The 23,921-nt window shown below is 42.7% G+C and overlaps 5 protein-coding genes and 1 long non-coding RNA gene across 9 annotated transcripts; 4 read left to right on the top strand and 2 right to left on the bottom strand.

Moving 5' to 3' along the window:
- The first annotated feature begins 710 nt into the window (after nucleotides 1–710).
- Nucleotides 711–4,605, top strand: LOC107275930 (GDP-mannose transporter GONST1). The gene is made up of 10 exons (XM_015773371.3): nucleotides 711–925; nucleotides 1,019–1,220; nucleotides 1,327–1,516; nucleotides 1,700–1,839; nucleotides 1,973–2,102; nucleotides 2,247–2,345; nucleotides 2,534–2,688; nucleotides 3,072–3,188; nucleotides 3,332–3,429; nucleotides 3,521–4,605. The coding sequence occupies exons 2-10, from the start codon at nucleotides 1,030–1,032 to the stop codon at nucleotides 3,562–3,564; spliced, it is 1,164 nt and encodes a 387-aa protein (XP_015628857.1). The 5' UTR covers nucleotides 711–925; nucleotides 1,019–1,029; the 3' UTR covers nucleotides 3,565–4,605.
- LOC4334638 (uncharacterized) lies at nucleotides 4,245–4,958 on the bottom strand. Its single transcript, XM_015773373.3, has one exon. The coding sequence runs from the start codon at nucleotides 4,882–4,884 to the stop codon at nucleotides 4,525–4,527; it is 360 nt and encodes a 119-aa protein (XP_015628859.1). The 5' UTR covers nucleotides 4,885–4,958; the 3' UTR covers nucleotides 4,245–4,524.
- A 1,607-nt stretch (nucleotides 4,959–6,565) lies between these two features.
- LOC4334637 (uncharacterized) lies at nucleotides 6,566–11,175 on the top strand. Of its 2 annotated transcripts, none has more exons than XM_015773594.3 (5): nucleotides 6,566–6,717; nucleotides 7,331–7,417; nucleotides 7,521–8,981; nucleotides 9,592–9,781; nucleotides 10,292–11,175. In XM_015773594.3, the coding sequence occupies exons 2-5, from the start codon at nucleotides 7,403–7,405 to the stop codon at nucleotides 10,900–10,902; spliced, it is 2,277 nt and encodes a 758-aa protein (XP_015629080.1). In that variant the 5' UTR covers nucleotides 6,566–6,717; nucleotides 7,331–7,402; the 3' UTR covers nucleotides 10,903–11,175. The 2 variants fall into 2 exon arrangements, with proteins under 2 accessions (XP_015629080.1, XP_015629079.1); XM_015773593.3 differs by having other exon boundaries at nucleotides 7,327–7,417.
- Nucleotides 11,176–12,845: 1,670 nt separating this feature from the next.
- On the top strand, nucleotides 12,846–19,120 carry LOC4334636 (predicted GPI-anchored protein 58). 2 transcript variants are annotated; one of them, XM_015774531.3, is made up of 4 exons: nucleotides 12,846–13,320; nucleotides 15,435–17,134; nucleotides 18,326–18,363; nucleotides 18,818–19,120. In XM_015774531.3, the coding sequence occupies exon 2, from the start codon at nucleotides 15,844–15,846 to the stop codon at nucleotides 16,813–16,815; it is 972 nt and encodes a 323-aa protein (XP_015630017.1). In that variant the 5' UTR covers nucleotides 12,846–13,320; nucleotides 15,435–15,843; the 3' UTR covers nucleotides 16,816–17,134; nucleotides 18,326–18,363; nucleotides 18,818–19,120. The 2 variants fall into 2 exon arrangements, with proteins under 2 accessions (XP_015630017.1, XP_025879592.1); XM_026023807.2 differs by lacking the exon at nucleotides 12,846–13,320 and having other exon boundaries at nucleotides 15,699–17,134; nucleotides 18,323–18,363.
- Nucleotides 19,121–20,489: 1,369 nt separating this feature from the next.
- Nucleotides 20,490–23,418, bottom strand: LOC9266800 (uncharacterized). Its single transcript, XR_001544605.3, has 5 exons — nucleotides 22,716–23,418; nucleotides 22,505–22,626; nucleotides 21,436–21,818; nucleotides 21,176–21,358; nucleotides 20,490–20,989 (listed from the first exon to the last, which is right to left on the bottom strand). It is a non-coding gene; the product is annotated as an uncharacterized lncRNA (long non-coding RNA).
- On the top strand, nucleotides 21,178–23,656 carry LOC9269222 (calmodulin-binding receptor-like cytoplasmic kinase 2). 2 transcript variants are annotated; one of them, XM_015775751.2, is made up of 6 exons: nucleotides 21,178–21,685; nucleotides 21,959–22,122; nucleotides 22,229–22,394; nucleotides 22,553–22,642; nucleotides 22,735–23,030; nucleotides 23,129–23,656. In XM_015775751.2, the coding sequence occupies exons 1-6, from the start codon at nucleotides 21,349–21,351 to the stop codon at nucleotides 23,405–23,407; spliced, it is 1,332 nt and encodes a 443-aa protein (XP_015631237.1). In that variant the 5' UTR covers nucleotides 21,178–21,348; the 3' UTR covers nucleotides 23,408–23,656. The 2 variants fall into 2 exon arrangements, with proteins under 2 accessions (XP_015631237.1, XP_015631236.1); XM_015775750.2 differs by having other exon boundaries at nucleotides 21,956–22,122.
- The last annotated feature ends 265 nt before the right edge of the window (nucleotides 23,657–23,921 follow it).

The following is a 23,921-nucleotide window of genomic DNA, read 5'->3' as shown; positions in this document are numbered from 1 at the left end:
GGCACAGTGACCGATCGAAATATTTTTTAGAGGCTGAACAAACACATGCGCAAACGAATAATAGAGGTTTTTAACTGATGGAAACACTGAGATCCTCCCCTATATAGTCTATACATATTGTCGTGTTTACAATTTAAAACCCGAAATTCTAAACCATGATAACAAAAAAAATTTAGAGCGCACTCAAAAGAGCTAATCGAGCTTAGCTACTGCTCGTATTCTGTCAACATGTTGTCAACATGTTTTCAGGCTACTAGACGATACATTTCGTGAGAAAATTTTTTATATAAAAAGTGATTTAAACAATCAAATGAACCTATTTTTAAGTTTTAAAAATTAATACTCAATTAATTATAAGTTAATTATATTTCTCATTTTACATGTAGCTAATTAGCTAAAACGTTCTCGGCGCTCTAAAGTACATGAAAAACATGTACTTACACGTTACACGAGAGGAAGAAACATGTGAAATGGTCAGATGGACATGTTACATACTATCATCACCATAATCATATGCCAACAATGTAAACAATGTACTTACCCTAAAAGGCTAAAATAACAAGGTCAAACCCGTGTGATGAGTGTGTGAATTCTCCAGGGTGAGGTGTCTCACTTGACTTGCGTTTGACTCCAACAATTCTCCTCCACCCATTGCCGCCAAATTGACCTTCTCCTCCTCGGCTCTCCCGCCGCCCCGCGACTTTCTCTCCGGCCTCCCTTCCGCCGCACGCCGCCGCGCCCCGATCCGTTGACCCCCCGCGGCCTCCACCGCCTCATCCTCTTTGCGTCGTCTCCAAGCCCCTTCATGCCGTCGAAAGGCATCTCCCCCTTCCTCCATTTTAGCATCTCCTCCCATTCCCCTCTCCCCCCATCGACTCATCATCTCCGTGTTCTTCCCTCCTCTGCTTCCGAGGATCTCTTCCAGGTAACGGCAATGGCGGCTCGCTTGCTGTTCGATCTCAGGTCTGACATGGTGAGTGAGCTGTGAGTGAGTGAGTGACTGCTCTCGCGTTTGCAGGTGCGGCGTCCATGTCGCTGGACTACAGGCCCGAGTACGATGACATCGAGGAGGCCAAGTCCCCCAACACCAGCGTCGCCGCCGTCGCAGTCAAGAACGCCGACGCCTCCGTCTACAAGATCATCCACGGCTTCCTCAAGCAGAAGAACAACTCCATCATCAAGGTCGCCGCCAATGTCGCCAGGAAAGCGGCTTCCAACAAGTAATCTAATCTAATTTAGTAGTACTACTTGTTTTCTTTGTGTCTCAGCTTCATATGGAAGGAAGGAGAAATTGACTGGTGGATTGTTTTGAATGCTATTTTCCAGGTTGTCGAGGAAGACTTCTGACGTTTTTGACAGCTTAATTCAGAAGCAGCAAAGCAAGTGGGGAAACAAAACTGGACCTCTACTCTCGGGGATTTGTTACTGTATTGCCTCTTGCAGTATGATATTGCTCAACAAAGTTGTACTCTCCAACTATAATTTCAATGCTGGCATATCGCTTATGCTGTACCAGGTAATCACAAATTCACTCTGACGTAATCACAAACCGACATTGAAGTAATCACAAATTCACAGTGAGTTGGTTATTAGTTCAGTGGCTTACACATAACGGCATTCATATGCATTTGTGATGTTATGGTTGCATTGGCAAACAAGTTCTATCATCGATCTGATCATGGCTGTTTTTGTGGCTCAGAATCTTATAAGCGTGATAATTCTTCTGGTACTTGAGCTCTTTGGTGTGATTTCAACGGAGAAACTTACATGGAAGTTGATTAAAGTCTGGATTCCAGTGAATCTTATTTTTGTTGGGATGTTAGTAACTGGAATGTACAGGTACGTAATTCTTCGACATGATATATGACAATCGGTCCATCACCCTAAAGCTCCAATATCCAAAATCCAAATGAACTTTATTTTTATGATATTGCACAAAGTATAACAGAGCTATATATTCCTGTTTTTTCAGTTTGAAGTACATAAATGTTGCAATGGTGACGATATTAAAGAACATGACAAACATTTTGACAGCTGTTGGAGAAATATATATTTTCAGGAAGGGTCAGAACAAAAAGGTTTGGGCTGCCTTGTGTCTAATGGTATGTCCTTTTCTGCTCCACGTGCCTCTTGTTTACTTCCAAATATTAGCTAATTATGTAATTGTTGGCCTGTATTAAGAACTTTACACCTTAACAGCATAGTTGTTGAACTGAGCAGGTGCTTATCTCTGTTGTGCTATGCAGGTTATATCAGCTGTATGTGGGGGGATTACAGATCTTTCTTTCCATCCGGTTGGCTACATGTGGCAACTTTTCAATTGCTTTCTGACAGCAGGCTACTCGGTTAGTCGAATTTTCTGATCATAGTTTTTGCATCCACAGTATATTGCAACTTTGCAAGCCTCTTTACAATTAATATATTGATGAACTTCTTAGCAGATTTTTTTTGGGAAGTATTCTAATCCTTCAGTTCTCTTGTTCCTCCTACTAGTCACATGGGTTGTACATAATTTTCCTACTTCTTGTTACAGCTTACACTAAGACGTGTGATGGATGTAGCCAAACAATCAACAAAATCCGGTTCCCTCAATGAAGTTTCTATGGTGTTACTTAACAATGCGCTCTCCATACCTTTAGCACTCATTTTGATTGTTATCTTCGACGAATGGCAATACGTTTATGAAGTGTAAGAACTCAATCTTCACTCCCAACCTAACCATTCAAAAGTAATCTGCCCTAAAATTTACCAGTTATGCAAGTAACACAAAAGGACATATGAAAATCTTGCTGTACATCTACTCTGCTTCTAAACTTGGCTTCGTTTCGATAAATAAGATGTTCTGTTTTTGCTCATAAATGAAGCTTCAGCCTATTGCAATCAACTTGAATATGAAGTTAGATGATCAATGAACTTTTCGTTGTTTCCACATGTTGTTTTTTAACGGGAATACATCAGGGGAGAACCCTGATGTTAGATTTCTCCTGTAACTGTTGCTGCAAAGGCAGAATTGGTTGTTGTCCATGCTTCTCCATTTGTACTTATACACGATGTTTTCCTCTCATCTGCAGTGAAGTTACTAGAGATCCTATGTTCTGGGCTTTTGCAACAGCTAGTGGTTTGCTAGGTCTGGCAATTAGCTTCTCATCTGTGTGGTTTTTACATCGGACTGGCCCAACAACTTACAGGTGATATGATACTACTAACTCTCTTCCTTCAAGTTGCCAATAAAACATGTTTGCATTTGCATTAAAATAATATTTGCATAGTTGTCACTCCAGCAAAGTTGACTACATGTTGATATTTTTTTTTATTTGGTTTCCGTTTTCAGCCTTGTTGGTTCACTGAACAAGATACCTATTTCGGTGGCTGGTATCTTGCTTTTCAACGTACCAGTGAGTGTTGAAAATTTGTTTAGCATAATTTTTGGTGAGTACTTGCTTCATCACTGCTGAATTGCTGTCTAATTTTCTTTATGAATGTGTGTATACATAACATGTCTCCTGATTGTACTTAACAGGTCTTTTTGCTGGGATATTCTTTGCAAAGGCAAAAATGTCCTAATGTGTATTTATGACATGAAGAGGTCTCACTGCCGCTTTACCTATCAACAATTATATACTGTAAAGAGATATGGTCAATGTTCAATTGTTTTTTGGTGGATCATTCATGGGTTTTGTGCATAGTCCTTGTTCATAAGGTTACACACTTTGTGTATGCGTTCAGTTTTGGTCTATAATTGTGGTGAGGCAGAAAGCATTCTGCAAAACTAGCCACCGGTTGGAACTCTCTGCAATCTGTCTGCTCATGAAGTTGAACAGAAAAAAATTGTGCAAAATAAAAGAAAAGGCTTGGTGCTTCCAATCTGAGTCGCCAATCAAGCGGGCTCTAGGCCGGCCGGAGGGATCATGTGAAGATGAGGCTGCCAATCTTTGTGCAAAACTCTCCAGATTATTTGATTCATAGTTTCATACCAACACCTAAAGTTGCTATTTTTTTTCTTGACAGAAAAGTTCACTCCAAATTGGAGTATATGTATGTAAGATAAGAAAAAACAATGTCATCAGGTATTCAGGTTTAACCCTTTTAATCCTCCTCACACTGAATTGGAAAGAACAAGAAATGATGTAGTATACCACATTATCACGTCAAAAATCACTTTGGACCACACCTCACACGTAGGCACTAAGTTAACATACACAATCTTTTACCATATGCTTTGTGAGACAAAACACAACATGATCAGCAGGCTTAACCCTTTTAATCCATTCATCCATGTTGAGTTGAAAAGAAATAACAAATGATGTGTGTTGTATGAAGTATATAAACCACATTTTCACATAAAAAATTAATCACTTTTGAGTCACACCTCACATGTTGCTACGTATACGCAAATCATCCTCCAAATTAAGCTTGGAGTTTGAATCAAACTGTTTGATGAGGAGGAGGGTAATACATCGATCGTGTAGGCAAGCTGACGCTCTGCGTTGGAGTATATACGTACGTAGAATTCGAAAGGATTCTTCAGCCTTTCTTGGCGAAGAGGGCGCCGAGGTTGAAGCCGCCGCCGCCGCCTTCCTCGTCGGCGGCGCTCGCCGCGGGCTTCTTGGCGGGGGCCTTCCGGGAGACAGTGGAGCCGGAGGGCGGCGCGCCGTCGACCTTGTTGAGCAGCGGGTCGGTCTCGACGAGCTGGTCCTTCTTGAAGATGAAGCCGAAGATGAAGTCGGCGAGGCTCTTCTCCTCCTCCGCCGGCGCCGGCTTCCCCCTCGTGGCGCCGACCGCCATCGCCACCCGCGACGGCCGCCTCCGCCCAGCCGACGACGACGACGCCGACGGCGCCACGCCCGCCGCCGCCACTCTGCTCCCGAATCCCACCGAAGCCATGATTCTTAGCTCAGCTCTAGCTCTCTCTCACGCGACGATGATGAGAATGAGATGGGTGATGCGTCGTCTCGATCGATCGGCGGTGAGAGGGATCGCGAGGTATATGAGGTGGTGATTGGGCGGCGTGTGGTGGAGGAGAGCGGGTGTGTGAGGCGGCCACAAGCGGCTTATCCACACCACGCGTACGCCTCCATTGCCACCAACTCCACGCGCCCCGTTGCTCGCCTCGCCAAGTTGGCATCGGCGCGCGCCTCGCGTCGCGCGAGAGGCCAGCCGTTGCGCGCCGCGCGCGTCCTGTGAAATGGGTGGGAGTGGGCGTGGCACGGCAAGAGCGGCTGAAATGCACGGCGAGACGTGGCCACGAGTTGGGTTGGGCCACATCTAGTCGGAGGGGCCGGGTGTTTTGGGTCCCCTGACGGGATGGTAGGAAATATAAAGTATACTTTGACTCTCTCAACTATGATCCGAGTATGATTGTTTCCCATCTAAGCGCAAAAATGGGTGAGACGTGAGTCCACGTGCTAACTCAGCTAAGTGGATCAAGTCAACGAGCCATATCGGATGAAACCGCCCCCAAAACTCCTTTTGCACTGAGAACCGAGCGTTGCTCGGTTGGCTAGCATTGCTGGTGAGCGAGCAGCCCGTGCGGGTTCGATCCCTGGGATCATCACCCGCGCGTCTCACCGGGATTTATTCCCAAATAAATTTCCAGCTCTCCCGTGCCAACGCCACAATAATAGAGTGACGTCCTCGTCACGCACAAGGTCCTTAGGTAGCTTTGTGTATCTCATTAGCACATGTGTGTATAGTTGATAGGTCTAGCATGCGTGTAGGGGTGCGTGTGTGGAGTGTGTGTGCGTGGTGGAGTGCGTTTGCACGTATGTTCAGTTACTACAGCTTGTTCTCAAAGTGGAGAGCTCTCAAAAAAAAACTCCTTTTGCACCGGTTTCATTAGTTGGGATCGTGAAATATTCGGTTTTGTGATTGAGAGACATTAATTTGCTCTCTCGACTATGATCTGAGTATGATTCTTGCCCTCTAAACACAAAACGGGTGAGACGTAAGCCCACATGCTGACTCAGCCGAGTGGATCAAGTCAACAAGCAGCGGCAGAGACAACGTGGGGGCTGGGGGGGGGGGGTCTTTAGAACCCCCTACCCCTAATATACCATTAGAGCCCCCATAATATTCCTAAAATTCTAATCTATATATTTATACTATGTATTAGAAATATAGCCAATTTATATGAGACATGTTTCAATTTTTATTGGCCACTTTGGTTTAGCCCCGCTATAATTTTATTCTGGCTCCGCCACAGTCAACAAGCCATGTAAGATGAAACTGCCTCCAAAACTCCTTTTGCACCAGTTTCACTAATTGGAAGCATGAAATACCTGGTTTTATGGTTGGGGAACATTAATCTTACCCGGGCTATAGTTAAGGGAGACAAAATATACTTTCTGGAATGGTATTCTAAGGCCCATCTTGTCTTCCTAGTTCCTACCCTTCTGCCAGAAAGGAAAATGATGAATTTATTTTTACCCATTAATGCAATTGGGCAGCTACTGGTACGAGTGCTACCACCAAATCCCGTCCGTAATTATGAGTGATCACGGCCTGAATCATTAATTTTTTCAGACCGTAATTGAATGAATACCGGGACCGCCAACAACACTCACTCACTACTCCCCTCTCCTCCCCTCCCGACTCGACGAGGATCCTCCCGTCCCCACGTCGGCTGGCGATTTTGACTCGCCCGCCGCCGCCTGCGCCGATCTCCCTCCGACGACTGGCGGCGGCATCTTCTTCCGCCGCTGCATTGAGCACCCACGCGTGAGGCATCCTCTTTCTCATCTCTCTTTCTACACGGTCCTAACCTTTTTTTTCCCTGTTTAAATTAACCTCTGCATCTCCTCTGGATCTGGAAGCTTTTTTCTTTTTTCCTCCTTTGCCTTAACCTGTCTAGGAATAGTAGCACTTTGTTTCCCAAAAGATATAATAATCATAATAATAATAATATTGGGGAGCCCCACGTTAGGTCCGTCCCTGGCCTTTTGATGCGTATTGCGTAGAAAGTGCGTTTAAATGCAATAGTTGGGTGGGTCTATGTGTATCTTGAGGACTTTGTTATGGTATGCATTATCCATTATGGGATATTATTATTATTTTGATGATATTATTATTATTTTTTTTGTTCTAGTACTACTGATTTAATTGAATTGCTTTAGGCAAGAAATATTGGCGTTGTACTTGGAGATCTAGTGCGCTCTATGTTCTTGGGACAGTTTGTTGTGTTGTGATTTGTGATGTTCAGTTCAGCACAAGATGCTCTCTGCGAGCATTCATTAGTTAAGGGAAAATTTATGCGCATTTATTAGTTTTCTCTCTGTATAGAAGTATAGAACCCCCATAACTTTATAAATGTTCCATGAATATGTGTAGGCAGAAGTTCTCTTCACCTGTGGGATGATGTAGCAACATTTTATCTCAACTGATCCTCCATACAGTAATCTCCAAGATGGAACAGATTTCAGTGAGTTAATTCTTTCTCTTTCATTGTATTGCTCTTGCGATGAAATGTCAAAAGTAAAGATTGAGAAATATGTATCCTTTTTTGTTTTTAATAACTTTTGTAGCTTGAGCATCGGTACAAGGAGTGCAGGCCACGAAGAAATAACAGCTGTCCAACCAAAACACTTGTCGGGAAGGATCAGTTGAAGGAATTGGAGCACAGGAGACCATCACCTAGTGTGATTGCAAAACTGATGGGACTTGATGTGTTGCCACCTGCTTATGTAGCCCACAATCAGCACCAGGAATTCAAGGATGTATTCGAAGTGTCAGAGGAACCACAAGAGGCCGTCACGAAAGAGAGATCACATAATTTCCCTAAAGGGTTGCCAAGCTTGAAGCGAAGTGCATTAAAGCTAAGAAAGCTTATGCCATCAAAGTCTCCCTACGGCGATGAAACATTTGATAACAATGTAGTGAACCAAGATGGTTTTGATCGCTTGAACTCGCTAGAGATAAATAATCCTTTGTTTGAGAAGCACCCCTATGATGTGAATTGTTCCCCAAATTATCGATATGAGAAAGATAGTACTTCAAGTACTTTCAGGAAGTACCCTGTTGGTTTAGGTAACTCTTCACTTAAAGAAATTGTTGTTCTGGAGCTAGGCTTAGGGGAAGTCCAACATTCAGGTAATGCCTTTTCTACACCAGAACCCTCTGATGTCAATAAGAATTTCAGGAGAAAGATGAAGCAGGCTGAGTTTTCTACTACGAACAGGGGTTCGCAAAATCTTTTAGGCACTAAAGATATTAATGTGCCTAGAATAAAAGGAGAAAGACACTTGACTAGCAATGCTGTAGATTCACTGTTAAAGCGACAAGATTCATCACTTGATCAATATAACACAGTGGATACGGATAACACTGGATCATCTCAGAAGTGTGTTAGCAGTGAAGTTAACTCCAGAAAAAGCAACAGGTCATCATCAAATAGCTCACCCTGGAAAATCCGCCGCAAGTATGAGGAAGGTGCCATTGGTTCAAAAACTCTTGCAGAGATGTTTGCTTTATCTGATTCAGAGAGGTTGAAGAGGGATTCAGACTCACATGTGCAGATTCAAGACAATAAACTTAACCGGGGCAACAACAATGACAAGGAAGGATGCTTTATAGTGTTGCCAAAGCATGCACCTCGATTGCCTCCTCACAGTTTGTTGGACAAGAATTCTTCCTGTGAAAGGTCCCCTCACGATATTTTTTTCTCAAATACATCAATTAGTCACAACAGTGGTCAGTTTCACTTCGATTCTTTCTGGGATAAACCAACACGGCAGCAAATTTCAAGTCCCACCCAAGATGACTTGAGGAATGCTTCTTGTGCAAGATATCACACCTTGGAGCAACATAGATCTTCTTTCCCTTCTTATGATAATACCAGAAACAACTCATGGCATTTAACTGATGACTTTTCAACTTTTGCCTGCATAAATGAGAAAGTACTTTTCACAACAGATGAAGACTTGTTGAGAAAACCTACTGAAACAGTGCATTCTTCGTTTGGATCACGATTATCTGGGGAACAAAAGGTCAGTAGGCCCTTACATTTCAGTAATCCAAAACAGAAAGAGAGTTAGTTGGGGGAAATTTGCTTCAATCTGGCGTACTTTCATGGTATTTTTCTTATTTCAAGGATCATGAATTTTCTGAAATGACAAGAATGCTCTACTATGAAGTTATTAATAAACTTAAACATTTATTTTTACTCTAATTTTAATTTTAAAAAGGGTTCAATTGCTGTTCCTGTATCATTTCTTATTTCCTTTTTTTTGTTTAACATTAGATCGCTTCTTTCTTATGTTTTTCAAAGCAGTAAGCACTTAAGAAAGTACACTCTACTGTGAACCCAGAAACATAGACATTGCTCTTTTCTTAATTTTTCTTCTTTATCAATAGTATGGCTTCTTTGTTTAAGTTTTTCTTGAGTGCGGACATGTGCTATTCTAGTATGGTACTAAGTACTTGGTTTGTGTACATACTGCAATACCTTACTTAGCCTTCATTTTGTCCAATATAATGATGAACTGGGAGTTAACCAATTTTCATTTGTTGACATCTTTGGAGCCTTAAAACGTCTGGTGTTGTCATACTATATGCATAAATTTGTGGTTACCACTCACCCAGTGCTCCCCCTTTCAGGTTTCAGCATCGCCTTTCCATTGCGGTGTATATGAAGCCATAACTATTTCTGATCATACTTGTGCGGCAAAGTCTCGTAGAAGCTTGAAAGAGGTTGACCGACCAAGCCCAGTGTCTATTCTTGAGCCTCCAACTGATGAAGACAGTTGTTGTTCTGGATACTTAAAAAATGACTCGCAAGTCATGCCTAGTAAGTGAGACAGACCAGCACCATTTGGAACAAAGAAACATTCCCTTCTTCATAAAAGAATTTTATTGCTTCAAAGGAGAAGTCTGTACTGCGTTTATCAGCTATCCTAACAATGTTGAAGTTGATACAAATATTTATGAAATTAAGCTAAACCATTTCTGTAGTCTATAGCACATGACTGGAGCATCATTCGTGATTAACATACTCTAGAAAGGCATTTGCTATCTAGTAAATATGACTAGTTAACTAACTAATGATAAATTTCTTTTGTAGTATCACTGAGTTAAAAGTTGGAAAGTTCAAAGTTCAGCCCTTTAATTTAACTAGTTTGTAATTAGCATACACTGAAAAGGATTTTAGTTTAACTAATTTAGTTTGTAATTAACATACTCTTAAAAAGGAATTTTCTACCCAGTTGAATGTTTTACTAGTTATGAAATGTTCATTGCCTCTGATCAATGAACTTTCAGAGCACTAAATTGATTGTTGAATCTTTTATGTTGGCCTCAGGCATCGATAAACAAATATATGGCTGTGAGCTCCGATATGAGCAAGAAGTATCCTTGTCCAGCGACAATGACAATGATTCTTCTGACCAGTCTCTTGAAGCATTTGAAGTTGAGGAGGAAAAGGAATTCTCTTATCTACTTGACATACTTATAAGCTCCGGTGTGATAGTCGCGGACTCACAGCTCTTGTTCAAGTCATGGCAATCTTCTGGTTACCTTGTTGGTCCTCATGTCTTCGACAAGCTTGAGGGGAAGTACAGCAAGGTTGCTACATGGCCAAGACCACAAAGGAGGCTTCTGTTTGATCTTGCGAATTCTGTTCTTTCTGAGATCCTCGCACCATGCATCGACACGCATCCGTGGGCAAAGTTGAGTAGAAATTGCTGCCCTGTTTGGGGCCCTGAAGGACCTGTTGAGGTTGTATGGCAAACAATGGTCAGGCAGCAGGAAGAGCTTGCTGTAGCACATCCTGATGACAAGATTCTTGATCCAGAATGGCTGGAATTCGGTGAGGGCATCAACATGGTGGGATGGCATATAGCCAGGATGTTACATGGTGATCTCTTGGATGATGTCATACTGGAATTCCTCTCAGGATTTGTTGCTTCATGAGGAAAATTAATCAAATTAGTTTGTACTTCGTGTTATTCATCAATACTAGTAACAGTAGTCGAGTGCAATGACGAGCCAGGATTTTGCCTGAAGAAACTTGAACCACATTGGGTGGTGTCTGTAACAGCGTTTCAAGTGCACATATGTTGCCTTTTTTCTGGTCCATGATAGAGGCTCAGTATAACATTTCATAACTCTTTGAAGGCCGAAGATGTATGCACAACACCATAACATGTGTAGAAATGTGATTCTCTAGGATACCTTTGCTTGTTATCGGGGTTTCAAATTGTTTTTGAAAATCTTAAGGCAAATGTGCAGCACATTTTAAAGGAAACCAACATCATATGAATGCTTGTAATTTATGTTCGATACGAAATCTGCGATCACAAATAAATATTTTGATACCATTGACGATACAAACATCTCATTAATTTTTTATCGGCCATGTGCCTTATGGCAGAGGTTAGGGATGAAAACATTTTAACTATTTTAAAAAGAAAATATTTATCTAGTGCCTACTTGGTTGGGTGATAATGAATTATAGAAGTTCAATTAATATTGATTTTAAGGCTTTTTTTCAGTCATATTCGTTGTTCGCCTCTCTTTTCAAAAGAGAAACAAAAAAAAACCAAATCATTCTTTGAGAATCAAATTTTAAATTTCAAAATCGATTTCTCAAATAAAAAGGGTTAAACGGTACGTGCATTTTATGAAAAAAAAACTATACATAAGTTTTTTTAATAAATAATTCGTTCTTTAAGTTTATAATAATTAATACTCCCCGTTCCAAAATATTATTTAGATTCATAACTAAAAGTTGCTATACATAAATTCCACTATATTTTCCGTGCTACTTAGGTCCTCTTTGTTTAGGCTTATAAGCCAACTTATAAGCCAAAATGTCTAAGCCTAAACAAACAAGCAGCTTTTTCGTTTGGCTTTTTTGAAGCCATAAGCCACTCTTACACTATTAAGCCAAAAGCTAGGTTGGAGAAGTTTTTTTTGGCTTATATGAGATAGATGTATGACTCCACCACTAAACTTAGGATATTAAATTCACTGGCTTATAAATCATATAAGCCAATAAGCTGACTTAAAAGTCTAAGCCAATAAGCCTAAGCCTAAACAAAGAGGGCCTTACTAACCCAACTAAGGGCTTGTTTGGGGGAGCTTCTAACTGCTACAGCTTCACCTAGAATCAGAAGTTCCCATAAATAGTATAACTTTTGATTTAGATTCTGAGAACCTATAGTTGTACAATCCAGAAAATAAACTAAAAGTCAGAAGCTGGAAAATCCAGTTTTTCTAGATTCTCAGAAGCTGGTTATCAATCAACTGCTTCTCAAAATCTTAAGCCCGCCCCAAACATACCTTTAAGTTGCACTTGCAAATATAGCTCGAGGATGGATAAGGAGATACTCTTTTCATCCCAATTTGATCATCCTCTAAGATTTTTTTGGGTGTTACCAAATTGATCATTATATAACTTGTGTCTATAAGTTTGTATGTGTAGAAATAAAATACTATTGTTTCATGTCTATTCGTTTTGTATGTAGGAGTAAATGATATTGCTGTATGTTTGTTCGCTTATCTGTGCAGTGATAAATGGCATCATTGCATGCCTCATATTCATGTATAGAATAACACTTTGATCAATGATGTTTAATTTTAAAAGGAACAATGTTTTCTTGTCTTGGTCTTAGCGTCGTTTGTAAATATAATGATTAAATTAGGATAAAGGGAGTATGATATAAATGAAGTTATTTAAGGATGTAACATAGATTGTAGAAATGGAATCCTATATATCTGTACAAGTCATCCCCACTAAGTGCAATTTCCTGAGCTGTGGTTAAGCCACGTCATTATTTAGTTCTCAGCCGTTCGATTACATCTCGAGGATCCTCATTGCATCTCCGTAGCGCCCTCGGAGCGACCAACGCCACAGGTGGACCCCGCCTCACGGCCGCATCGCCTCCCGTGGCTCCGGCGCTGTAGTCGCCACTTCCCCTTCTCCCCGCGATGTCGCACCCCTGTGCCGCAGCTGCCTTCCCGCGCCCCCAAGCACCCGCCTCCCAACCTCTTCGCCTCCTAGGCGTGTGCATGAAGAAACGGAAGCATCAGTGGCCGCACAGGGCAAGAAACTGAATTAAACTGCCCGAAGAAATTAGTCCCGTCTATTCATCTTCAATTCTTCATGTTTTCAAACGGTCGCTTGCATTACTCCGGCCTTTCTTTCCCATCTTATTTATGTATGATGATATACACAGCAGCTGGATCGATCTTCTCAGCCAACAAGCTGGATCGATCTGCTCGACCAGCAAGAAGCTTCTCCTCCATACACAGATCCCTGGATTGATCTGCTCGGCCAACAAAGGGGTTGTTCCACTTCCACTGCTTGCTGATCTCAGATGTTCCAGCGTAAGTTCTTTCCCCATTCAGCTAAATCTTTTTATAATACATCTTGATTGATGCTAATTGAGTAGTCACACTAATTTCTTCGATTCAATTATATATCAATTTTCAACCGAATTCAGTATCCCAAATCAGTCCCTTTTTATTTTCCCTGTACAACAGTATTTGCACTACATGACTACAAATAATTTTTATCACTAAGCAACATTTAGTGAATCAATGATTTTATATACAGCTCATTTTGTAAACATGATTTATCTTGCGGACTTGAGATACTAAATGATACTTCCTCCGTTTCACAATATAAGTCATTCTAACATTTCCCACATTCATAGTGATGTTAATGAATCAAGATAGATATATATGTCTAGATTCATTAACATCAATATTAATGTAGGAATACTAGAATGACTTACATTATAAAACGGAGGGAGTAAGATAAAAAATAATTGCAGATAATTCCCAATATATCAAAAAGTATGGTGATCCTTGGTCAACTCTATGAGAATACACAGGCAACTGTATGATTCAATGAAGCAATGACCTAGATGGAGATTTTTTTTATCATATATGCAACACGGTGCTCTCATTCAGAGTTCTTTTTGTGTGATTCTTCAGGCTCTGGATTTGGAAGTTAGCTCTTATTGTTCTTCTCCTTGCCCCATAGATTTGGAAGTTAGCTTTTGATCAATAATAAACTGAGTTTCGGAATAGCAAGCTACAGTAGTTGAGAAAAAATACATAAAAAACCATTTAGGGCCCCTTTGATTTGGAGAAAAAACATAGAATTTTAGGGCCCCTTTGATTTGTAGGAAAATGTAGGATTTTTGGAGGATTTCAATCCTATGGAAAAAAAATCCAATGAAGACCTTTGAAATAAAGGATTGAATACTATCCAATCTTTTAAAATTCCTATGGAATGTGTAATCCTATGCACATTTTGGAGGAAAGTTAGCAAGAGGTCTAACCTGTTGGAACATTTCCTTTGAGTCTATCTCTCTCATCCGATTCCTGCGTTTTTCCTATGGTCCAATCAAACGGCTATTCCTGTGTTTTTCCTGTGTGTTTGTAATCCTCTGTTTTACAATTGTATTCCTGTTAGAATCCTGTGTTTTTCCTATTCCTGTGTTTTTTTCATTCCTACGATTCAAATGGGCCTTTAGAGGATTTTAATCCTATAGGAAAATTTCTTATAAAGCCCTTTGAAACAAAGGATTGAATCATATTTAATCCTTTGAAATTACTATGGAATGGACAATCCTATAGAGATTTTGGAGGAAATTTAGCAAGAGCTTCAACCTCTTGCTAACTTTCCTTTGAGTCTATATCTCTCATCCAATTCCTGTGTTTCTCCTGTGGTTCAATCAAACGGTCATTCCTGTGTTTTTCTTGCGTTTTGCAATCCTCTGTTTTACACTTACATTCCTATCAAAATCCTACGTTTTTCCTATTCATACGTTTTCTCAATCCTACGATTTAAAGGGGCCCTCAACTCTTACCTCTGCAACAGATAACAAGCTTGCTCTTTGCCATTAACCTTATCCTATTTTGTTCACCGTGCTTAAATATGATCCTATTTTCTGTCAAGCACTATGGTGGTGTTTTATATGAGATCTCAAACTCTCAATGTACTCAAAGTGAAGCATTGCTATTATTATATTCCTTGCAAAAGTTGCTACAATATCATCCAGAATTTTAGCCTCTATTTCCCTTCTTTTCTTACTTTTTTTTATCACACAAAGTGTACTTGAATTTTTAAATTTTATTTTAATACAAATATTCCGCAGCAGCGCGGTATCCTCTAATTATTTTAGAATCTCATGTCCCAAATTAAGAGATATTTAACCATTTGCCACATTTAGATGTGGCAATTAACTTTTTGACACTGGACCCACATGTCATAGACACATGTGGACCCACGTGTCATTGAGATAGGGGTGGCAAATAGTTATTTGCCAAATCTAAAAGTGGAAAATAGTTAAAAGCCCCCCAAATCAAGAACCCCACCTTAAAATGTTTCAACTAATTTCAAGCAACTATGACTGTGTTTAGTTCAGCGTAAAGTTTAGATTTTGGTTGAAATTAAAGATGATGTGACTGAAAAGTTGTGTGTATGACAGGTTGATGTGATGGAAAAGAACTGAAGTTTGGATACAAACTTTGGATCTAAAAACAGCATATTACTCCTACTACTACGTATACATAGACGCAAGAGTAACGTGATCCTCTCCCGTAAACCGCCACCCTGACATAAGAGGACAGTTGGGCCCACATGTCAGCGGCATCCACGACCTACACAAGAAAATGTGAAAGCAAGAAAGAAAGTCACGTCACGCCGTTCCCCCTCCCTAAACGTGGCCCCCACAAAACGAGCCCCACACCCCGACGAAGCAAAGCATCCCACCAAACAAACCAACATTTCGGCGGAGCAAGGAAATACCCAACCCCGAGCGCCAAAACCCTCTCCTCTCCTCGCCTTGCCGCGCCCGCGCATTCCCGCAAACACCTCGCCGGCGGAGCGCCCCCGAGATGAAGGGTTCCGACCTCCCGCCCGGCGGCTCCGGCCAGAAGCCACCGGGCGGCCCGCCGGGGAACAGGAAGGGCAAGCGCGGCGCTGAGGCGCCTCCGGCTACCTCGTCGTCGACGCCGACAACCGCGAGGCGGAGTAAGCGCCTCGCTGGTGCGCCTCCGGATCACCCCGCGGAAGCAGGGCCATCGTCGACGAACGCGAGGCGGAGCAGTCGCCTCGCTGGTGCGCCTCCTGCTACCCCCGGGGCTGCGGCGGCAGCGCCGACCTCGTCGTCGCCGACAGCCGCAAGGCGGAGCAATCGCCTCGCTGGTGCGCCTCCGGATCCCCCCGCGGCTGTGGCAGCACCGCCGACCTCGTCGTCGCCGACAACCGCGATGCGGAGCAATCGCCTCGCTGGTGCGCCTTCGGATCCCCCCGCGGCTGCGACAGCAGGGCCGACCTCGCCATCGCCGACAACTGCGAGGCGGAGCAATCGCCTCGCTGGTGCGCCTCCGGATCCCCCGGCGGCTGCGACAGCAGGGCCGACCTCGAAAACCGCGAGACGGAGCAAGCGCCTCGCTGGTGAGGCTCCGGAGACCCCCGTGGAAGCAGGGCAGACCTCGCCGTCGTCGACAACCGCGAGGCAGAGCAAGCGCAGCGCTGGTAAGTCTCCGGCTATCCCCAAGGGATCGGGGCAACCCTCGTCGGCCGAGAAGAGCAAGCGCACCGCTGATGCGTCTTCGGCTGACCCCGCGGAAGCAAGGCCGTCGTCGCTGTCGCCCACAACCGCGCCGGTCAGGACTACGGCCGTGTCGGTGTCGGTGAGGAAGGCGGCCGAGGGGCAGCGGCGGACCACCACCTCGGGGCGCGGGACCACCACCTCGGGGCGCGGGGACGCTGCGGAGCAGGAGGCGATGCGGGAGGCGGTCCTGTACGTGCGCCGAGAGCTCTCCGTCGTCGCGCCGGATGACCTCACCTCGCCGCACAACTAGCCGAGGGTGGCCGCGGCCATGGCGCTGAGTTGGGCGCGGAGCGCGGGCGCAGGGGGGCTGTGGAACACCCGGGGGCGCGCGCGCGCCCACGTGCAGCCGATGCGGGAAGTGATCCTGGGTGCGCGCCGAGAGCGCACCGTCCTCGCCGCCGATGACCCCGCCTCGCCGTACAACGAGCCGAGGGTGGCCGCGGCTACCACGCTGAGTTGGGTGCGGAGCGCGGGTGCAGGGGCGCTGTGGTACACCCCGGAGCGCGAAGACGATGCGGGAAGCGGTCCTGCAGGCGCCGGCCCATGACCCCGCCTCGCCGTACCTGGAGGTGAGCTTTTCGGCACGCGTCCAGTTCTGGTTCGGCACATTTGAGTTCTTGGGATGCTGTTGTTGATTACGCAGTTTCTTGGTGGTCTTGATCGGACCTTTTGCCTATGTTAATCTTGGATGAATCTAACGTAGAATTGAGGCAACATATTGGTGTCTCGTACTCGCCACCTTTGCATGGGTTTGCCCTGTTAGGGAATTGCAGTTGCTTATATGTTTCTTCATGTGGGATTCCTTCCTATTCATTAGTTTGCTGCTCATGTCTTGCATGCTAGGACGACCTGTCTTTGTTTCATGGGCTAAGATTTTTGTAGCTGTAGAAATCGGTGTCTCTTTTGTTAGTTTCGACAGCTTTTCGTACTTTAGTCTGTGACTTCTTGGGTACGATGTTTGTGACGATTGAGTGAGATATGCAGTTTTTAGCTTCCAATATCACCTTCCGTTGTGTCATGATTTTCTTAGGACATATTGTTGTTTATGAAAGGTTATCAACTGGAATTCCACTGATCAGTATGTTAAATTGTTGCTTGCATCTTCTGTTTTTACTGCATTGTTATATCTGTACTTTTTCACAATTTTCAGGGTCAACACTTATGATAGTGTCACGTGTATAAAGTAACGAGCTGATTGTAATTAGTATTCTAGAATGCTGCGTTGTTTAGTTTTACAGTTTTGCTGCCATTTTCATATGATGACTGCGCAGAACGGAGTCCGCCATAATTTAGGATGTTGAATGTGGTTTTGTTTTGACGGTCTTGCTGTGGTCGGTCTTCATTAGTTATGTAATAGTGGAGCTTATGCTCACGTGGACAAGGCATTGTTCCTATTGTGCTTATTTTCATTATTTATTTTCTGTCTAGCTTTCTTATGGTTGTGTAGAGATGAACTCTATGGAGTAGGGATGGACGCGAGTCACTTTATGGATAGCCGTCGATCTAGTCTAATTCAACAAGATTAACTAAAATGCAATGTTTTTCTAATGCATCCTATGTATTTTAGTTTATTTGGTTGAACTAGAGTGGATTGACGAGTATCGATAAGAATATCTGTTGTTTTTACTGCTTGTTTTGGGATATGGCTTCCACATGCTTTTTTTTTTTATCTTAGTCTAGTACTTTATTTTCTCCTTTGACATATCTGTAAGAAAAAAGTTACTCGAGCTTGCATCTAATTCACTTACTATAAACAGCAGAAGCCCTAGAAGAAGAAGAGCTCGGGATCTTTGAAAAGGTTAGAAAAAGAAAATACATTCTGAATATTGTTCTACTTGTGGTTTCTGTGACCTGTCAACAGAGGGATTCTTGGCTCCCTTGTAACAGCAATGGAATTTTAGGAAACCAATAATGTTGGGCACTGGCTATTGCTTTTAATTAATCCAAGAGTTCATAGTTTCCTTAAAAAAATATATCAAAGGGTCCATTGGTGGATGGTCACTGTAGCTATTGCTGTACCAGTACTTTTGAACTTCTTGGAAAATGACTGTCACATTTTTGCACAATGCTGGATGCGTGTGCACGTTAATTGTTAACATATGTACTTCTTGTCAGAAAGTTCTTTTAAATAGAAACAGTAGTTCATTGTGAAAGTTCAGAATTGTTCTTTTTCCGCTGCAATTTTAATCCTTGTTGATCTTTTTATTATTGCTAGTGTGATAATTATATTTTACCACTGTTTTCTTTGACAGGTCCAGGAAGTAGAAGTATCAAAAGAATTTGGATGGTGGGTCATTTTTTGTAGCAGAGGAAGTAGAAAATTCAGAGAAGAGTTTGATGTCTAATTCGACGTGGTTCTTTTCTTTTCAGTACTCAGTAGTAGTCGGCTATTGCAGATTACATATCTGACTAGATACAGTCACGGTTCTCCAGTGATCCTGGATGTAGGTTTCACCACCACCCGAGGAAAAAATACAAGCCGAGATGAATTAGTCTACTGAAGTAAATGACAGAGACCTTGTGTAGTTGCGTGATGTATTCATGAGTTTTGCTTCGCTTTTGAGAGAGAAGTGCATAATACGAAAGAGAATGAAAGATGTGGGAAATTGGTACAGAACTGGCCAGATGTATTGGTCATCATTTTGGAATCATTTTGACATAGCACTTATATCTTAAATTCAAATATTGCTGAAGCATAAGTGTCCTGGGGAATTTTCAATTTGGCTCGGTATCATTCTTGCAGGGATTGCTACCTGCATGTTGTTCCAAACTGATTTATGAAATTTTGTCCTGGTGATGGTACTTTGCGGTATTTATCATTGCTGGATTGAGGGTTATCTCATCATAAACCGTTGGCAATTTGGCATATGTCAATAACTTGTATCTCTGGTGATGTTGTATGCAAAGAGTAAAGAAACGTTGTTCTTCGAGTAATTCCTGGTTATGGATAATTCAATCCAATCAATGAACCAAACCCAAATTAAAGAAAGCTATGGCGGCCTCAAGAGGAGCGCGTCCTCACGCATGACATGCATGCGCGGGTGTGCCTATATAAGCAGCAGATCAGCCATGGAAGCAGACGGATGCAGGTTTCTGAAGAAATTTCAAAGACAAGGAAACGTCAAGTAGTACTGTACTAATACCTCTTCAGGCTCATGCAAAGCGTCCTTGTTTGATCGACTGGATATAGGAAAACAATGGATGAGCGCTACAAAAATAATCGAAGCAATCAGAAATGTCTTTTGATAAATACTTTTACGTCTCTATTCCTAACCGTTTGAATATGAAAACTGTAGTAGAAAATAAGGAAAATTAATTTTTAAATTGAAATTTCAGCAGACGAATGAACAAAAACTTCTTTTATCACAAGACCTCTTGTTACTATGTAAAAAGTTGTCGGTAGCTAGCAGAACGAACTTGGCTAGTGTTTAGTTCCACGCCAAAATTGAAAGTTTACGTCAAAATTAGAAGTTTGAAGAAATTAGAACGATGTAACGGAAAAGTTGAAAGTTTGTATGTGTAGGAAAGTTCGATGTGACGAAAAAGTTATAAGTTTGAAGAAAAAAGTTGGAATCTAAACAAGGCTTTGTTCTTGTTTCAGCTACCAAATTTTGATCTTTTATTATGGTACTCCTATAACAGTAGTACAAGGTATCATTTGGAGTTCTGCTGAGTTGTTGTCAACGACACGTAGGTACAATATTGTACTCCCTCCGTTTTTTAATAGATAACGCCGTTGACTTTTTCTCATATGTTTGACCATTCGTCTTATTCAAAAAATTTACATAATTATAATTTATTTTGTTATGAGTTATTTTATCACTCATAGTACTTTAAGTGTGATTTATATCTTATACATTTGCATAAAAATTTTGAATAAGACGAATGGTCAAACATGTGAGAAAAAGTTAATGGCGTCATCTATTAAAAAACGGAGGTAGTACTATTTATTTTTCCTTGCATCACGAAATCCAAGTCATACATTCCTATCCTAAACTGATTGATCCTAGATAACAATATTCAATTTCATCTGCATGCTCCCTCCGTCCAAAAAAAAGACAAACTCTGGTTTCCGTGTCCAACGTTTGACCGTCCGTCTTATTTGAAAAAATTATGAAAAAAAATTAAAAAGACAAGTCACGCATAAAATATTAATCATGTTTTATCATCTAACAACAATGAAAATACGAATTATAAAAAAAATTCATATAAGACGGACAATCAAAGTTGGACACGGAAACCCAGGGTTTGTCTTTTTTTGGGACGGAGCGAGTAGACCGCTAATAATCTGACCAATTCTGGCACCTAAATCTTTACCAATCACACCATGACATCACAGAAAGTCCTCCACTTCTTCCCGTCTTCCTGTATGAACTTGTGATGCCACGGACCAGATGTGAACCCTTCCAGGAACAGCAACCTAACTTCAATAGTTCAATTAAAAAGTTACAATTCTGGAACCAATATACTTTATCGTCATAATTCATACGATTACACAACTATACAGAAAACAATTATATCACTTTTTAGATAATGGAAAACAGTTATCACTATATATACCGTCCAACCAGATCAACAATTAAAGAATTGGGAAGCGACATAGTAGCGACCTGCAGGTCGTCGGAGCACACCGTTGACCTAGCTCCAGGACAGCAACATCACGCTCAGCAAAGGCTTGTGCCATTGAACGGCACCAAGTCATCGTCCCCATATTTATGCATCCAAAGGAAAAACGATGAAGCAATAATCAGACCAAGAAATTTTTCCTCTCGATCTTCTTGCCATGGAATTGCCTGCAGCCAAGAGGCAGTTCAGCACCACCAGCCAGGGCAAAGAAGTTTCAGGGATCAGTTCTTGCAAGCCTACTTACCAGAGATACCAATCATGCCCTCCTGAGGTCTACCGTCGTCAGGCTTCCTCTTACAGCGTTCCATCTTCAGAGATCAGCAGGAGCTCGGTTCGCAGCAGCGGCTCGTTCAGGGCGGCGGCGCAGAGTCTCGCCGGAGTTTTCAGTTGCTTTGTGCCCAGGAAGTCCAGAAATGAGGATGAACTTGAGATTTCTCGGACGACGATTTCTCAAGGGAGCAGAAGTACAGGTTACCAAGTCTCGATTGATCCAGGTAAGAACTATTCCTCTATCGAGGAATTTGCCCAGCAATTCTGCCTTCTGGTGCCTTCCAATTCTTCAGTTCTTGGTTGTTTTGCTGGTTAAGTAGAGTAAATTTAATTGCAGATTAACTGTACTTAGGTCACCTGTTAAAAGGGGAAATATCAAGCAGCAAACAATTAGTGTGAAAAACTGCAATTTACTTTTATTTTAGCACTAGATAAACATGAATATCCCCCACCGTGTGAAAATCAGAATGGAGAAATGACAAATTTAAGTGCAGCAGGGACAGGGTATCCCCAAGAAAGCACAGAGCTCACAGTTGCAGAGATATTTAAGGCAACCTCAAACTTCAGTGACAAGAACATAATAAAGCAGGGAAGTTATAGCAGCATCTACAGAGGGAAGCTCAGGGATGGGTCTGAAATTGCCATCAAATGTGCCAGAAAGGTATGGAAACAAAGGGAATACGCATATTCAGCAATTTTTCATGAGGTATGTAGGTTGGAGATTGGTACTTGGTAATAAGTAGTAACCATGTCTTCTGTTGCAACAGTTAAACAGTCAGTATGCATCAGCTGAGCTTCGGAGAGAGCTTGAAATTCTTCAGAAAATTGATCATAAGAATCTAGTGAGGTTCCTAGGATTCTTTGAGCGCGAAGATGAGAGCCTGACCGTCGTTGAGTATGTCAGCAATGGTTCCTTAAGGGAACACTTAGATGGTACGTTTTGCCCCTGATCGATTCATTCAGTTGCAGTAAACTACAATGCCAAGAAGATTCTAGTCTGTAATAGTACCACTGTTACTATCTATTCGAAATAATTCTAGTACCTAGTAGGAGGAATTGATCAGGATTTGTGCAAATGCAACACACTGCAGAATCCTGTGGAAATGGTTTAGAACTTGCGCAACGGCTCAACATCGCGATCGACGTAGCTCATGCTATCACATACCTGCACGAATTCAAAGGTAAGTGACATATATTCTCTGAAATTTCAGAGATATGAAGATGATATGAGAAGTGGAAGTCTGAATTCTAAACTGAAACTCGCCGTTTGCAGAGCAGCGGATCATCCACCGGAACGTCCGGTCATCGAACGTGCTCCTGACGGACACGCTGACGGCGAAGCTGGCCGGCGTCGGGCTGGCGCGGATGGCCGGCGGCGAGAGCTCGGAGTCGGAGGACACGCAGGGGAAGAGCGCCGCCGGGTACGTGGACCCGGAGTACCTGAGCACGTACGAGCTCACCGACAAGAGCGACGTCTACTCCTTCGGCGTCCTCCTCGTCGAGCTCGTCACCGGCCGCCCGCCCATCGAGCGCCGCCGCGACCTCGATCCCCGCCCCACCACGAAATGGGTAAGAAACCAAGCCAAACCAATCCAATCCAATCGCACGCGCAAGCACGAACACACCGCAAGAGATGGAAAACTCACAGCGATGCGATGAGATTGCAGGCGTTGCAGAGGTTCAGGGGAGGGGAGGTGGTGGTGGCCATGGACCCCAGGATCAGGAGGAGCCCGGCGTCGGTGGCGACGGTGGAGAAGGTGATGGAGCTCGCCGAGCAGTGCGTCGCGCCGGCGAGGAAGGAGCGGCCGTCGATGCGGCGGTGCACGGAGGCGCTGTGGTCGGTCAGGAGGGAATACCACCGCCGGCAGGACGCGCCCGCCGCCGCCGCCGCCGTCGCCGCGGCGCCGACTCAAGACAGGAGCTCCGATTGGGTTAAGGTAGTTTAGCATGCAACGATGTGATCCTAAGTTCCTACTTAGGTTGAGATTTTGAGATGAATTAATTATTGTTGGTAATTAATTTATCATCTTTAAGCTACCATGCCGCCATGCTTTGTGAATACAAAATATGAGGGGTTGGGTCTAACAATCTTTCTTATGAAAGTTAGAAAGATTGTTCTGTACTATAGGTTGATTATATTATGTAAGAACATTTGTAATTTGTAAAGTTAACTTGAAAATTCTCAGTTCTTGGAAGGCTTGCATCTATCATGTTATGTACCTATGTTCAATGATCTCAGGTTGAGTTCAATCACAATCATAGCAAGCTGATCACTGCCAATTACTCCCTCCGTCCCATTTTAAGTGCAGTTGTGGGTTTCCGTATGTAACGTTTATCCCTCCGTCCCATTTTAAGTGCAGTCGTGGGTTTCCGTATGTAACGTTTAACCGTTCATCTAATTTAAAAAATTTATAAAATAATTAAAAAAATAAGTCATGCATAAAGTACTATTCATATTTT

The sequence above is a fragment of the Oryza sativa genome, chromosome 3 (assembly GCF_034140825.1).
Source record: "Oryza sativa Japonica Group chromosome 3, ASM3414082v1".
NCBI lineage: Eukaryota > Viridiplantae > Streptophyta > Magnoliopsida > Poales > Poaceae > Oryza > Oryza sativa.
The sequence above is the reverse complement of the archived record's forward strand: the minus strand, read 5'-3'. Positions and strand labels throughout refer to the sequence as shown.

What these genes read in the sequence shown, in the direction of transcription:
- LOC107275930 (XM_015773371.3), top strand. Translation starts at nt 1,030, where the DNA reads ATGTCGCTGGACTACAGGCCCGAGTACGATGACATCGAGGAGGCCAAG. An exon ending in GGGCTGCCTTGTGTCTAATG is followed by an intron (nt 2,103 to 2,246) that starts GTATGTCCTTTT and finishes TGTGCTATGCAG; the next exon opens with GTTATATCAGCTGTATGTGG. An exon ending in TTCTGACAGCAGGCTACTCG is followed by an intron (nt 2,346 to 2,533) that starts GTTAGTCGAATT and finishes TTCTTGTTACAG; the next exon opens with CTTACACTAAGACGTGTGAT.
- LOC4334638 (XM_015773373.3), bottom strand. Translation starts at nt 4,884, where the DNA reads ATGGCTTCGGTGGGATTCGGGAGCAGAGTGGCGGCGGCGGGCGTGGCG.
- LOC4334637 (XM_015773594.3), top strand. An exon ending in GATTATCTGGGGAACAAAAG is followed by an intron (nt 8,982 to 9,591) that starts GTCAGTAGGCCC and finishes TCCCCCTTTCAG; the next exon opens with GTTTCAGCATCGCCTTTCCA. An exon ending in TGACTCGCAAGTCATGCCTA is followed by an intron (nt 9,782 to 10,291) that starts GTAAGTGAGACA and finishes TGTTGGCCTCAG; the next exon opens with GCATCGATAAACAAATATAT.
- LOC4334636 (XM_015774531.3), top strand. Translation starts at nt 15,844, where the DNA reads ATGAAGGGTTCCGACCTCCCGCCCGGCGGCTCCGGCCAGAAGCCACCG.
- LOC9269222 (XM_015775750.2), top strand. Translation starts at nt 21,349, where the DNA reads ATGGAATTGCCTGCAGCCAAGAGGCAGTTCAGCACCACCAGCCAGGGC. An exon ending in CCAAGTCTCGATTGATCCAG is followed by an intron (nt 21,686 to 21,955) that starts GTAAGAACTATT and finishes ATTTAAGTGCAG; the next exon opens with CAGGGACAGGGTATCCCCAA. An exon ending in CCCGCCCCACCACGAAATGG is followed by an intron (nt 23,031 to 23,128) that starts GTAAGAAACCAA and finishes ATGAGATTGCAG; the next exon opens with GCGTTGCAGAGGTTCAGGGG.